General features: G+C 49.5%; 1 protein-coding gene across 1 annotated transcript; it reads left to right on the top strand.

Moving 5' to 3' along the window:
• Positions 1-1,880: 1,880 nt before the first annotated feature.
• On the top strand, positions 1,881-13,844 carry LOC310701508 (zinc-binding protein A33-like). Its single transcript, XM_083492511.1, has 7 exons — positions 1,881-2,139; positions 4,441-5,087; positions 6,688-6,783; positions 9,263-9,496; positions 10,576-10,598; positions 11,607-11,968; positions 12,796-13,844. Exons 2-7 carry the CDS (start codon positions 4,662-4,664, stop codon positions 13,317-13,319), a joined length of 1,665 nt encoding a protein of 554 aa, XP_083348637.1. The 5' UTR covers positions 1,881-2,139; positions 4,441-4,661; the 3' UTR covers positions 13,320-13,844.
• The last annotated feature ends 1,308 nt before the right edge of the window (positions 13,845-15,152 follow it).

Here is a 15,152-nt window from a genome sequence, read left to right on the forward strand (position 1 = left end):
AGTCCAGCCCCTCTTCTGACCTATATGATGCCCCCACTTTATTACATCATAAGTGACAGCTCTGTGTTACCTGCTGTGGACATGGAAGACCACACACCCCGCTGTGATTGGGTGAGTTGCTCTGATGTCACAGAATGTTGCTGCCTGTTAGAATTGCTGCAATGCAGGGCAACGCTGTCGGCAAAACAATACTTTTCAGAATCTCGAGACACGTTCTGTTTTGTTTTGCGGTACAATTTGGAGGATCTCTGGGGTGTTGTGTGCATTTTAAGCACAATAAACACTGAGAGACCCCCTGCTTCTTCTGCAAAAGGCCAGTGTGCACACTGGAGACAGAAAGGGACAGGAAGAAGGTTGGCAAAGATATTTTGAAGGTTCCCAGTGGATCAAAGAGCCAGACCATTGGTCCATCTCATTCAGCATTATCTACACTGACTGCCCAGGATTTTCAGACCAGGTGCTCTCCCAGCCCTACCTTGAAATGCTGGAGAATGAATCTGCAAAGCAGATGTTCTGCAGCTCTCCCCAAAGGCACCAGCCACATCCATAGCTGTCAACTGTCCCTTATTTGGCGGGAAACTCCCTTATCCCAGCGCCGTTTCCCGCTGCTGTCCCTGATTGATGATGTCCCTTAAATTTCCCAGGTTTCATGCTCGCCCAGCTCGGGAGGGAAGTAGCGGCTCAGGGTCCGCCACATCGTGAGAGAGAGCAAGCGCATGAGCTGCCGCGTCTCTGTCTCTCCCTTTCCCCCCTCAGGGGCGCGTTGTGAGGAGACGGGTGGTGGAGGGGGGGCAGGCAGCCCCTCTCTTGCGAGACTTCCACTGCACTGCCAGGGGAAGCTGGAGGCAGCCTGAGGGAGGAGAAAGAGGAGGGGATGAGGAGGGACGCAGAAGGGCGGCGCTTCAGCGGCCGCCGCAACCGCCTCATGCCGGGCTCGCGGACCGGCGTGGGTGAAAGTGTCTCTCCCTCCCCCCTCTCTTTCGGGCGGGGAAGGGCCGATGGAACTCCTCGCACCAGGACAACGGCAGCCCCAACGTGCTGCTTAGCATCCCCTCCAACCTGTGCAGCATCTTAATGTAGTGATTTCCCCCTCTGCATCCCTTTCATAACTCTATTTTTATAAATCATTTGTCCATCCATAGTTCACATTTTTACTACAAGTATTCTGTCAATCCTACCAATGTATGCAACTCTTGACAATAGCTTTTCAACTAAATTATAAACTTTCCCCATTCTTTATTAAAGAGGTCCTCTTCCTGGTTTCTAATTCTGCCTGTAAGCTTTGCCATCTGGACGTCGTTCATCAGTTTTGTCTGCCCCTCTTCTTTGGTGGGAGTTGTAGACCCTTAGGATCATCTAGTCCAACCCCCTGCAAAACACAGTCAGTGGCAGCCAAAGCAGCATGGCTCCATCAGTGCCGGATTTCTGTATAAGCCAAGCCCAAATCCCCTATTTTGGCTGCTGATCCCTTATTTTCGAGGCTGCTGGTCTCTTATTTTCAAATCTGTAAGTTGGCAGCTATGGCGACATCTCCGACTGAGGATTAACTCTGTCACGTCCTCCGCACACTGCTGCTGCCAAACCCTTAAACTATCCTGCTCAAATTCCTGCGTCACTTGTCATCTAAAAGGACCCTCTCTTTACTGCTGATGATGCTTGCCAATTCCCGCAATCCCACTCCATCTTCATATGCTTGGGACATCTCCCAATATCCCCCACCCTCCAATTCTCTGTGCACTGTGTAAAGGGCACTGCTGCAGGAAGGTTTCTCCTCCTCCTCCTCCTCCTCCTCTTCCAACCTGGAAGGGGAAAGTGCTGACTCAGTTTTGCTGGAGCTCCGGCAGTTTTGCAGAGGCCAGAATTGCTGCGTCAGCATCATCGCACCTCCGTAGAAATGAGCCTTGCGGCAATATGCAGGATCTGAAGTCTCCTCTCCCTGTTCTTGCACTTGGATGCAAAGGGGAGGGCAGGCCGGGGAGGGGGGAAGGGGTTAAGGAGGACAAAGGCAAGCCCATGCAGAGGATAAGGGAAAACCTAGGCTAATTCAAGAGGAGAGGTCCTAACCTGATCCTAATCCAGGAGCAAATAGCCCCCGGAGAAGACTGGGAAACAGCAGGGAAGGACATTTCAGCTAAAAGGGTAAGAGAGAGTTTTGTGCTCCTTGCAACCAGGCAGTCTGCTTTAGAGGGGAAGAGGGGAGCTCCTGAGAAGGCTTTGATGTAGTCCTAGGCTGTGTACACATCATTCATTTAAAGCACACACACTCCAAGATCCTGGGAACGGTAGCTTTTGAGGGTGCTGGGAATTGTAGCTCGGGGTGTGTGTTAAACCACAGTTCCCAGGATTCTTGGGGTGTGCTTTTTAAAAAAAGTATGGTGTTTATGCAGCCCTGAAGACATTGGAAAGCAAGTTCGGTGGGGCTTCTCTGACTAAACTTGCTAAGGATTGTTTTAGGATAAGCTTTGAAAATAAACTTGAACCCAGCCTGAAAGGTGACAGAGGAAAACCACTTGCCAGGTATGACGATTTGGGATGCAAGAGCTCTTGAATTTTGAAAAACCAAACATAAAACTTCATATATTTATGGTAAGCTCTGAAGAAAAGTGTGTTCCTTGAATCAGCAAAGAGTGTGTTATGATTTAGTTACAGATAGGTAGCAGTGTTGGTCTGCCATAGTCAAAATAAAAAAAATTCCTTCCAGTAGCACCTTAAAGACCAACTAAGTTAGTTCTTGGTATGAGCTTTCGTGTGCATGCACACTTCTTCAGATACACTGAAACAGAAGTTGCCAGATCCTTCTATATAGTGAGAAGGTGGGGAGGGGTATTACTCAGAAGGGTGGTGGGAATGGGTGATTGGCAGATAGCTGAGATGAGCCTGTTGACGACTCTTAACGACTGCAATTTGTGTTATGATTTGTTAATCATTGGCTGTTTGTACTAATATACGCTACTAAAATTAAAAAGGGTTTTAAAACCCTTAGTAGCAGGTGAACTAAAGAGTGGGGGTCAATCAGGATTGTTTGTATCTGTGTGACTTTTAGGTCTTGTGAGATTATTATGGTCTGGGGTACTGTAGAAGAGCAACTCTGCAGGTCAAATCTTGTGTAAGTTTCTAGCTCATTATAAACATTTCCAGACAATCTGTTTATTCAGCATTCGTCCTGGGTTTGTTTGCAGGGAGATTAGATGATGTTGGCTATTTAATAGGCATTCATACAGTTGGCGTGTAGGGAGATTAGACGATGTTGCTTCACAGCATATGCTATTCCACACTTTCCAGTACATTTCCCTGTCACTTTCCGTACCGCAAAAAGTCCAATTTTGTGGGGATGAGGGCTTGTTGTGCAAGATCTCCCAATGTGCTATAATTGTGCAAACTGAATTTGCTGGTATGTGATTAAATCCAACCCCAAGTTAGCAACAATCTTGAAGTGCTTTAAGCAGTGGCGTAGCGTGGGGGGTGCCAGGGGTGCCGCCCGCACCGGGCGCAACATCTGGGGGGGCGCGAGTCCAGAGGGAAGGGACAAGTTCCTTCCTCCGCCGGCCTCCCCGCCGCCACTGCCAGCCTTGCGCCCTAGCGCGCGCGCGCCCCCCCCGCTGCGGCTGCGGCTGCGCTCCACTCACTGCTCACAGGAGGAGCAGCCGCTGCAGCAGCGCTGACGCCGCCACCGATGCCGGGCACGGGCAGCCTCCGCACCCCGACGCCGACGCCATCCCCTCGGCCCAGCCACAGGTGGCGGCTGCTTCTGCCGACTGGGAGGGAGGAGAGCTCCGAGGGGCCTCGCCACGCCCTGCGCTCCCCAAAACCCTCCGAGAGGAAGCCGGCGGGCGGGCGAGGGTCTCCCGGCAGAAGGTGGCGCCGCTGGCTCCGGCTCTCAGCGCAAGTCTCAGCCACGGGGGGTGGGGGGTGGGCGAGGACGGAGCACGGCTGGAAGCCCCCGGACCCGGCCGGGAGGAGGAGAGGCGCTCGCCAAGCCCGGATCTGGAGCTCCACCTACAGCCCAAGGAGAGGAGGGGGCGGGGAGGAGCCCGAGGGGAGGGGGCTTCGGCTGCCTCGGCCCGCGGAGGCTCCGCAAATAATAAATTTAATAAATTCCTGCTGAGCCTTTGGGGGGGGGTCCTTGGCTCCTTTGCTCGCCCCCAGCCCCAGTGACGTAGCGTGGGGGGTGCAGGGGGGCCGGGCGCAACATCTGGGGGGCACGCTCGCACTTGAGTGCTAAAATCCACGGGTTAGGGGGCGCAAATTGCTTGCCTTGCCCCGGGTGCTGACAACCCACACTACGCCACTGGCTTTAAGGCAGCTTTCCCCTCCAAATAAAGGTCAGCTGAACAGACGGGGATATCTGGTTGTATACAGGGTAACTACACATTGTAACCCAGTTTTCTACATCTTCTTTTATTTTAAATTATCACCACCACCACCATCATTAATAAACAGGAAAAGGTCGTTGATGCTTCTGTTCAAAGAAACATCACACAGAAAAAAAGCTCAACTGAAAGCCTGAAAGTAAAAGAAGCTTTGCGATCTCTTGTGAGAGGAAAAAACAAACATTTTGGCTCATTGGAGAGAAAAATCCACCAAAGTCCACCAAGCCAATAGGTACAGGCCCGGCCATACCAAGGAGAAGTGGTAGCTGTGGCGGCCTCTCTCTTTTCAACATGGCGTCTGTGAAAGAGGTATCCAGCTTCACTGAGGACCTGCTGTGCCCCATCTGCCTCTCCATCTTCCGAGACCCACACATGCTGGAGTGCGGCCACAGCTTCTGCGCCCCATGCTTGGAGCCCTGCATCCCCAAGGGCCAGAGGCGCGGGCTGTGCCCCGAGTGCCGGCGGCCATTTGCTTTGCGCCGCATGGCCATCAACCGAGCCCTCTGCAGCCTGGCCGAGAAGGCCCGCCTTCTCAAGCTGGACGAAGGGCCCCAGGTCGGCGGGACCGGAGGCTGGTACTTCTGCGAGGAGCACGAGGAGCCGCTCAAACTCTTCTGCAGCCAGGACGAGGGGCCCGTCTGCGTGATCTGCCGCGACTTGCCTCAGCATCGTGGGCACGACTTCCTGCCCATCAAAAACGCGGTTCAGGCCTATCAGGTGAGAGAGGCCGTTTGTTATTCAGCAACGGGCCGGAGGCTAAGTCACAACAACAGCCTCCATGCACGTACAGTCATACCTCGGGTTACAGACGCTTCAGGTTGCGTTTTTTTGGGTTGCAGACCGCCAAAACCTAGAAGTACCGGAACGGGTTACTTCCGGGTTTTGGCGGTCGCGCATGTACAGAAGTGCTAAATCATGGATTGCGCATGCGCAGACATGCTGAATCGCAACCCGTGCGTGCGCAGATGTGCCATTGCGGATTGCGGACTCTGCAGGTTGCGAACGTGCATCCTGCACGGATCATGTTCGCAACCCAAGCATCCACTGTATTAGGAATCTGTTTCCAGAGCCAGAGGGCTTTCAACGAAAGGACTATTGCCGGAGGTGCCATTTTAAAAATTTAATTGGCATTTAGGGAGGACATTCAGTCAGCGGTGGAGCAAGCTGATTGGGTGCCTGGGGCAGCGTGCGTGCCCTGAGCCAAGGGGTGGGGCCAGCTACCCGTGGGGTGGGGCAAGCCGGGGCAGGATGCTCTGCGGGGCCTCAGCCGCCTTACAGAGGGGGGCCCCTACAGAGGGGGAGGCAGCAGGTGGACTGTTTGGGGCAGACGCGTGGCTCAGGAGCACTGCAGGCCCCACAGTGAGTGCCACCTGGCATTTTGTCACCCCCCTCAGTAGTGACACCCGGGGCGACCTGCCCCCAACACCCCCCCTTCTTCCGCCCCTGCATTCAGTCACACTGTGGAGCCTCATTCTATAGCAAGTCCTCCAGATATTGCTGGACTCCAGTTCCCATCACCCCCAGGCAGCCTGGCAAATTCTAAGGGATGATGGGAGTAGGAGTTCTAGCAACATCCGGAAGATGACATATTATTAGTCACCTTTGAACCAAAGTAGCTGAATGTCCCCTCTCCCCTGAATTATAATAGGCCTACAGTTGGTGTGTAGGGAGATTAGACGATGTTGCTTCACAGCAAGTGTTAACCCACACTTTCCAATGCATTTCCTGTCACTTTCCTTACCGCAAAAAGTCCAGTTTTGCGGGGAGGAGGGCGTGTTGTGCAAGACCTTCCAAGGTACTATAATTGTGCAAACTGAATTTGCTGGTATGTGATTAAATCCAACCCCAAGATAGCAACAGTCCTGAAGTGCTTTATAAGAAACAACTTGGACAGAACAATTGTACCCATCTATCACGATGCTCCTGTCATTTTAGAAATTTAGAAGAGGTCCTAGATAAATGGACTTAGGATTGTCCAGCCTTCCTGAGCTGCTTTCCCATCATGTTTTTCCTAATGGTATTGCACATAGTAAAAGGTTTTGCATATTTATTTCTAAATGGTAGGTATTTTTTGAAGCTCACTTTTAGGAAAATCATGGCTGCTGTGGTGTTCCTAAATATGTGAATATGCATAAGGGGTCCACTTCTTCAGTCCATCTCTAAGCCTAAGCATTCTTTTCCTACAAACCATCTTCAGATGGGGAGACCTTCAGAAGAGTGATGTGTCCGTATGGCATTTCCTCCACTCAGCCCTGTCCCCTTTGAAAGAATGCTATGCTATCTGAAATGGCATTGGGGGTTTTCTCTTTTGCTCCAGGACCAGCTGAAGGCATCTCTAGAGCCCCTGGAGGAAGGTCTCAGGCGGCTGAAGATGAGCCAGTGTCGCCAACAGGAGAACATTATAGAACTGAAGGTGCAGGCAGCATTGTTGGGTTTTATGATGGGGCAGTTGGGCTTTTCAGGCTACGCGATGCCAAACTGAACCTATCCATTTCTTGGTCATCTTCTGGTCAGCCTTTGTAGTTGCTAGTGATGTTGTTGTTGTTTAGTCATTTAGTCATGTCTGACTCTTCGTGACCCCCTGGACCAGAGCACGCCAGGCACTCCTGTCTTCCACTGCCTCCTGCAGTTTGGTCAGACTCATATTGGTAGCTTTGAGAACACTGTCTAACCATCTCCTCCTCTGCCGTCCCCTTCTCCTTGTGTCCTCAATCTTTCCCAGCATCAGGGTCTTTTCCAGAGTCTTCTCTTCTCATGAGGTGGTCAAAGTATTGGCGCCTCAGCTTCAGGATCTGTCCTTCCAGTGAGCACTCAGGGCTCAGAATGGATAGGTTTGATCTTCTTGCAGTACATGGGACTCTCAAGAGTCTCCTCCAGCACCAGTTGCTAGTTGCTAGTGATGACCGTCTGTTAACGGACACCTGATATTTAAACATTCAGTATTTGATCAATAGCTTTCAGACTACTGAAGGCTCCACACCCAGAGAATAGTAAGACTGCTCTGAAGAAGATAACTGTCTGGTCACGTGTTCTTTGTGAAACACAACACAGGAGAGCCAGCTGAGTCTATTCAGCTAAATGAAGACTCTTTGCTTCTCTCTTTATAGGTTAGAATACGCACGAGTGAGGATGATCTCAGCTTGGCCTGCAATGCTTAGAAACACTTTGGTGCTCTAGGGTGCCACCCATGCTGCAGCTCACAGGAATGTGGAGCAAGGGTTGTGGATGGCTCGCATTGTGATGACCAACCACCACACCCTAAGTGGTTCTATGCATTACAAGTCCAGTGGGAATCCATGTTGACTGACCACCATCATGGCCTCCAGCACTGACCATCAATAACCTACCTTTGAAGGTGACTTGGAAACTACAACTAATCCAGAATGCGGTGGCTAGACTGGTGACTGGGAACAGCCGCCGAGACCATATAACACCGATCTTGAAAGACCTACATTGGCTCCCAGTACGTTTCTGAGCACAATTCAAAGTGTTGGTGCTGACCTTTAAAGCCCTAAATGGCCTCGGTCCAGTATACCTGAAGGAGTGTCTCCACCCCCATCGTCCAGCTTTGAGGGCCTTCTGGTGGTTCCCTCCCTGTGAAAAGTGAGGTTATAGGGAACAAGGCAGAGGGCCTTCTTGGTAGTGGTGCCCGCCCTGTGGAACGCCCTCCCATGCGATGTCAAGGAAATAAACAGCCATCTGACTTTTAGAAGACATCTGAAGGCAGCCCTGTTTAGGGAAGTTTTTAATGTTTGATGTTTTGTCGCATTATTATTATTATTCTGTTGGGAGCCACCCAGAGTGGCTGGGGAGGCCCTGCCACATGGGCAGGGTATAAATAATAAATTATTATTATTATAAATTATTATTAGTTATGCTTGCAGCAGGAAAAAGGCTGCTTGTTTTCATGTCCTTCTTGGGAAAATGGGCCAGTCTTGGAAACCAGGATGGACTCCTCCATCTTGACCTGGCGGGACCATTATTATGGATTTATGAGGCTAACAATTGATTGCCTGGATGAATGATTTATCAGAGAGGGGTGTGCAGATCTGGTTGAGGGTCTAAGGGAGAAGTGGATTCTAGAGCAGGGCTATGGGGAACCTCAGGCCTGGGGGCCCATATGTGACCTCACCCACACCCTCAGGACTCTTCCCCAGGCCACACACCCTGCTCTAGCCCTTCTTTGCCCCATAGGTGTTTTTGCCTAGCTGGAATATGCTCTTGAACGCTGCTGCTGCTTCTTACTTCACCTGGCTGGAGGAGAAAGAGGGATCTCTGTGTAGAAACCATCCTACTATATTCTGGAAGTTTCCCAGAAGGGAATGTGCCCTTTGGGTAGAGGAGGTTCTCTACCCGTTGTTCTAGAGCAGCCTTTCTCAACCTGTAGGTCCCCAGATGTTGTTGAACTACAACTCCCATCACCCCTAGCTAGCAAGGCCAGAGCTCAGGGAGGATGGGAGTTGTAGTCCAACAACATCTGGGGACCCACAGGTTGAGAACTGCTGTTCTAGAGCAGTGTTCCCCAACCTTGGGCCTCCAGCTGTTTTTGGACTACAACTCCCATCATCCCTAGCTAGCAAGTCCAGAGTTCAGGGATGATGGGAGTTATAGTCCAACAACATCTGGGGACCCACAGGTTGAGAACCACTGTTCTAGAGGATTGGTAGGTTCTGTTATTGGGAGAGAGCAGAATCCCATTCACCAATCCCATTCGAGCAGAGCAGAAGCCTTCGGGTGCGAGTGACCAGTGGCGTAGCGTGGGGGGTGCAGGGGGGGCCCGGCCGCACCGGGCGCAACATCTGGGGGTTAGGGGGCGCAAATTACTTGCCTTGCCCCAGGTGCTGACAACCCACGCTACGCCACTGCGAATGACACACCTCTCCCCTTTCCAGACCTGCTCCGAGTCCTTGTCTGACCACGTCTCTGGGGAATTTGTGAAGATGCACCAGCTGCTGAGCGACAGAGAGCTGGGTCTAAAGGAGGCCCTGGAGAATCAGCGAGAGAAGAACTTGGCCCAGATGGAAACCAAGCTGAAGGAACTGAACTGGAAGGTGGCCTCTTGGTCGGAGACCCTCTGCCGGGTGCAGGCGGGACTGGAATGCAAGGACCAAATCAGTTTCCTCAAGGTGAGAGTAAACTAAGCCTGGCAGGACAGCATACTCTATGATCTTAACCCCTTCATGCATTAATTAGATGTAAGCATGTTGGTTATATGAGGCTGGTTATCCCACAGGGTGTGTGTACTGAGTTTTTCTATTAAAAAACATAGTTGATGTAGCCCTTAAGCAGCCCATATTAAGCAGTGGATCCTTTACCTTTCTCGCCCTGATCTGGCCACAGTGATCCATGTGATGGTCACCTCCAGGCTTGATTACTGTAATTCGCTCTATGCGGGGCTGCCCTTGAAGCTGACCCAGAAACTCCAGCGGGTGCAGAATGCCGCGGCGAGGCTCCTCACAGGGTCTCTGCCATGGGAGCATATTCACCCAGTGCTTTTCCAGCTGCACTGGCTCCCGGTGGAGTACAGGGTCAGATTTAAGGTGCTGGTTTTGACTTTTAAAGCCCTATGCGGCCTAGGACCCTCATACCTACAGGACCGCCTCTCCTGGTATGCCCCGCGGAGGACCTTAAGGTCCACAAATAACAACACTTTGGAGGTCCTGAGCCTCAAGGAGGTTAGATTGGTCTCAACTAGGGCCAAGGCCTTTTCAGCACTGGCCCCAACTTGGTGGAACTCTCTGTCACAAGAGACCAGGGCCCTGCAGGATTTGACATCTTTCCGCAGGGCCTGCAAGATGGAGCTGTTCCTTCTGGCCTTTGGCTTAGACTCACTCTGACCCCTTATATGGGATTTGGCATATACATTTTCACTCGGGTGAATATCTGATGTTTCCTCCCTTTATGGTCTGGATTTATGGGCTACTACTACAATGAGGCTGCATTTTAAGCTGTATTTTAAGCCGTATTTTAATTAACTGTTTTTGTTTTTTTTCTATTACATTTTATTGTACCGTAATTTATATTTAGTGTTAGCTGCCCTCAGCCCGGCCCTGGCCAGGGAGGGCGGGGTATAAATAAAAAACTATATTTATATATTATTAAAATCACAGGGGTCCCTGCCAGTAAAAAAAGGGACCACCTTAGGAAAGAGTCCTTTTCAGATGTTTCTTTCACCTCACTCCTTTCTAATTTTTTTCCCACTTAGGAGGCAAAAGAGTTGCTGGAGAGGTGAGTCATGCCATGCCCTTTCTTGTTTATAATAAGCAATTGCAGGGTTGGGGGTATTACTAGGGATTTAAAAGATATGGGGCATGGGTCCGCAGACATAAATCTCCATAAAATGTGCATGTGCTGATTTATAGGGAAGCAACCACAAAAGAAGCAGCCTGGGCTGCTCTTGTACCTTCTTTAAACAACTGATATGATATGATAGCTGTTGTGTATTGAGTCAAAGGATTTTATATCTGTATTATTATTGTCTGTATTTGCATTAGGGTAAAGTAACTGCCTTTTGGTTCCAGAGGGTACAGCTACTATTGGTTCATTTAAGCTGCTGTATTTGGATCCTCTGTCTTATTGGTTCCCTCCAAAAGGCAGGACTGTGATTGCCAGATATTGTTCCCTCCAAAATGTATCCTTTCTTGCTAGTTCCCTGTCCCTATAAATGTAGCTTTCCTCTCCCCAGTCTTTAGGCTTGTTGCTTTAATAAAGAAGTGTTACTAGAGAACTGTCTCCAGCATGTTATATCAAGAGAGCTGAAATCACAAACCCCACGACACAACAATAGCCATGTTCAAATATATAAAAGGATGTCACATAGAGGAGGGAGAAAGGTTGTTTTCTGCTGCTCCAGAGAAGCGGACATGGAGCAATGGATCCAAACTACAAGAAAGAAGATTCCACCTAAACATTAGGAAGAACTTCCTGACAGTAAGAGCTGTTTGACAGTGGAATTTGCTGCCAAGGAGTGTGGTGGAATCTCCTACTTTGGAGGTCTTTAAGCAGAGGCTTGACAACCATATGTCAGGAGTGCTCTGATGGTGTTTCCTGCTTGGCAGGGGGTTGGACTCGATGGCCCTTGTGGTCTCTTCCAACTCTATGATTCTATGATTCTATGATTCTAACTCCCGCTACAGAAATCACACAAAGCTTTTGCCAGCATAGAGATCAAGGATGGAGAACTGGTGGCCTTCAAAATTTATTGTTTATTATTATTATTATTATTACCTCCCACAGGGTCCGCACAGAGCAAGGAGCCCAGGTTGATGAGGAAGAGGAAATCGAAGCTGAGGCGGCGGAAGACGTTTTGGGAGCCAGCAGTGAAGACACAGACGAGTGTGAGAATGAGACTGATGAGGGGCTGGCGAGAGATGAGGGAGATGCGTATGAGGAAGAGGAGGAGGAGGAAGAAGAAGAGGAGGAAGAGGAAGAAGAGGAGGAGGAAGAAGAGGAGGAAGAAGAAGAAGAGCGTGTGCGAGAGATGGCTACAGAGGAAGAAGACGAAGATGGAGTGGTTCCTGTGGACTTGAACCTGGGCGAGTTCAAGGGCCCTCTGCAGTTCTACGCCTGGAAAGAGCTCTTGGGTGCCGTGCATCCAGGTGAAGTTTCTCCTGCTGCATTCCGGGAAATGGGGCTTTCAGGTCAAGTGTATTTGAAAATCCCAAAGAGGCAGCTATATTATGCTCTGCCTTCCTGTGATCTGGAAGTTCAGGCTCATTAGTCAGGATACGGTGAACAGGAATAGGTTTTAGTAGGCCTCCACGTGTTCGATTGCTCATGTGAGCAACCCCCCCAATGTGTGATTCGGGGACCTGCAAACAACAACAACAACAATTGACCTTTAAAGCCCTAAACAGCCTTGGCCCAGTATGTCTGAAGGAGCGTCTCCACCCCCATCGTTCAGCCCAGACACTGAAGTCCAGCTCCTAGGGCCTTCTGGCAGTTCCCTCACTGCGAGATGTGAGGTTACCAGGAACCAGGCAGAGGGCCTTCTTGGTAGTGGCGTCCTCCCTGTGGAATGCCCTCCCATCAGATGTCAAGGAAATAAAAACCTATCTGTAGTGTATCTGAAGAAGTGTGCATGCTCACGAAAGCTCATACCAAGAACTAACTTAGTTGGTCTTTAAGGTGCTACTGGAAGGAATTTTTTTATTTTTACTATGGCAGACCAACACGGCTACCTATCTGTATCTGACTTTTATGAGACATCTGAAGGCAGCCCTGTTTAGGGACGTTTTTAATGTTTGATGTTTTATTGTGTTTTTAATATTTTGTTGGGAGCCACCCAGAGTGGCTGGGGAAACCCAGCCAGATGAGCAGGGATATAAATAAATTACTATTACTATTGTAATTATAATTATAATTATAATAATTATATAATAAAAACATTGAAATAATTCAGCACTCTTGTCCTTTTCTTCCCCAGTCCCTGCGTGCATCACTTTGGACTGCAATTCCGCTCACCCCAGCCTGGTCCTTGTGGAGGAAGCCACCGGGGTCAAGTTCAGCCCGGGGCGACGCTTCTGGCGACGGAAACCTGAGCGCTTCACCTCGAGCCCTTGCGTGGTGGGCCGGAAGGGCTTCACCACGGGCCGGTACTACTGGGAGGTGCGTGTCGGGGACAGTGCGGGCTGGGTGATCGGGGCGGCCAAGAAGTCAGTGAAACGCAAGAAGCGCCTGAACTTCCGGCCCAAGGAAGGCGTGTGGGCCATCGAGTTGCGGGCTGGAGAGTACCGAGCCCTGAGCGAGCCGCGGACCCTGCTCTCGGTCTGCGGGAGGATGGATAAAGTGGGGGTCTACCTGGACTTTGAAGGGGGCCAGCTCTCGTTCTATAACAGCAGCAGCATGAACCACCTCTACACCTTCCAAGTGTCCTTCCACGAGGAACTGCTTCCTTTCCTCAGCACCCAGGGCAGCCACCCGCTATCTGTGTGGGACCTGGAGCTCTGAGTTGCTGGAGAGCTTCCAGAGATGGTTGGGATGCCATCGCAGAACCACCAAACTCAGGCCGTCGATCCGGAGCCCTCGAGAAACAAACCCCGCTTCAAAGGTTATTTATGTATGCTACGACTGCTGCCAGAACTTTGTTAGCCCCAAAATGGAAAGTTCCAGAATTACCAACAATAGAGGAGATGGTTGATTATGTGGAACTAGCAAAACTGACCTGTAGAATCCGAAATCAGGAGGAAGCAAAATTCCAAAAAGATTGGAGTAAATTTATGGAGTACATAAATAATAACTGTAGAAATCTGAAGACTCTGGCAGGACTGAAATAAATCTTATGATGTAGATAGGATTGGATACAATAAGAAACTGGAAAAGTAACTGACATAAGAAAACCTGTTGAAGGGAGGGAAGGAAGTCAATGCTCAGCAGAGTGTGGGGAAAGAATGTGGGTAAATGATTGTTGAATTTTACTGTATTTTGTTTGTTTGTATTAAATGGAGCACCAATAAAAAGCATTATAAAAAATTATTTAAAAAAGGAGAAACAAACCCCGCTTCCTCAGAAGATCAGACTTTGGGCAATAAAGCGACTGCGCCGGAAAGAGCGAGGTAACACGCGCTGTGAGGCAACACCGTCTAATTTCTCCTCAAACGAATCAGAATGAATCAACATTACATAGTTTAGGGCATGTCATTTTAAGGGGCAAAGCTTAATTTCTGCAAATTTCTTCTGCAAGCGGTCTTAATATTACATTTTTGGCTGTGAGGAATTCAAATCTGCTATTTTTTTTTGTGATCGGACAACATTTAGCCTTGTAAGTTTGATGAAGAAGCATACGAACTGCTTTTGGAAAACCCAGGAATTTTAATTTTACCTCATGAAAATGTCAGGTAATGCTGAATAATAACGGCAATAATAAATATAAATAAAATTCACATATAACTGCAAGGACTTGCTCTTCTTTCCTTTGGACCACATCAGTGAAGGCGAGAGGGAAGGTATGTCATCTGGGCAGCTCAGGACCCAGATAGATACTGCCTAGGCTTGCGCCCCAGGGAGATGCTTCGGGGCTGATAACACAGCAGTTTGGCTTCACCCCTGTGTCTGACACCTGGATCTACATTCATTTATGCCAAAAAAATATTAGTCACCCTTATGAAAAGTAATATTAATTTGTGTGGCTTCCTCTCCCCCTCTCCAAATTGTGCACACTTTGAATAAACTGTTTTAACTGTGTGGTAGCTGCATTCCTTCCTTATTCTTGCATTTCTCCACTTAGCTGTAACCTTTATCAATAGCAACAAACATGAGCTACTCTAGGGAATTGCCACTTCCTACAATCTCTTTAATTTGATGCTCTTAAGTTTCCTGGGACATTTTTCTATTTGGATGCACATTCAGCTGTTTCAATTACCGCCAGTGCTTCTGTCAGATCAATAAGCATGTTCCCTGGTGCATAGCAATCCCAAATCTCCTGTCAATCCGTAGAAATGCCTGAAATTACTTTTGAGAAACAGTATGTAGCTGGAGGGGCCGCAGCTCTCCCAACCCTGCGATATCCCAGTTCTGAAAAGCAATCCCAGGCATTTCTCTCCCCAAATTGATGACAACCGGCTTCCTGAAAGCTTCAGTTGTTATTGAATAGAACGTCCCTGTTTTCATCGGATAAATGTTTGGAAGAGGGTATGTTGTTCAGCTCCAACCTCCATCACTCATTGAGCTTCAGGAGGCAGGACTGCCTCCCCGGTCCTAGTCCAACACTCTAGTGGGGAGGGGATGATTGACATGATGTAGGGGTGGGTGGGCAGTGGTGGTAGGCCTATGTGTGTTGTATGT

Source organism: Podarcis liolepis, assembly GCF_965112155.1.
Source record: "Podarcis liolepis genome assembly, chromosome: 2".
NCBI classification, from domain to species: Eukaryota; Metazoa; Chordata; class Lepidosauria; order Squamata; family Lacertidae; genus Podarcis; species Podarcis liolepis.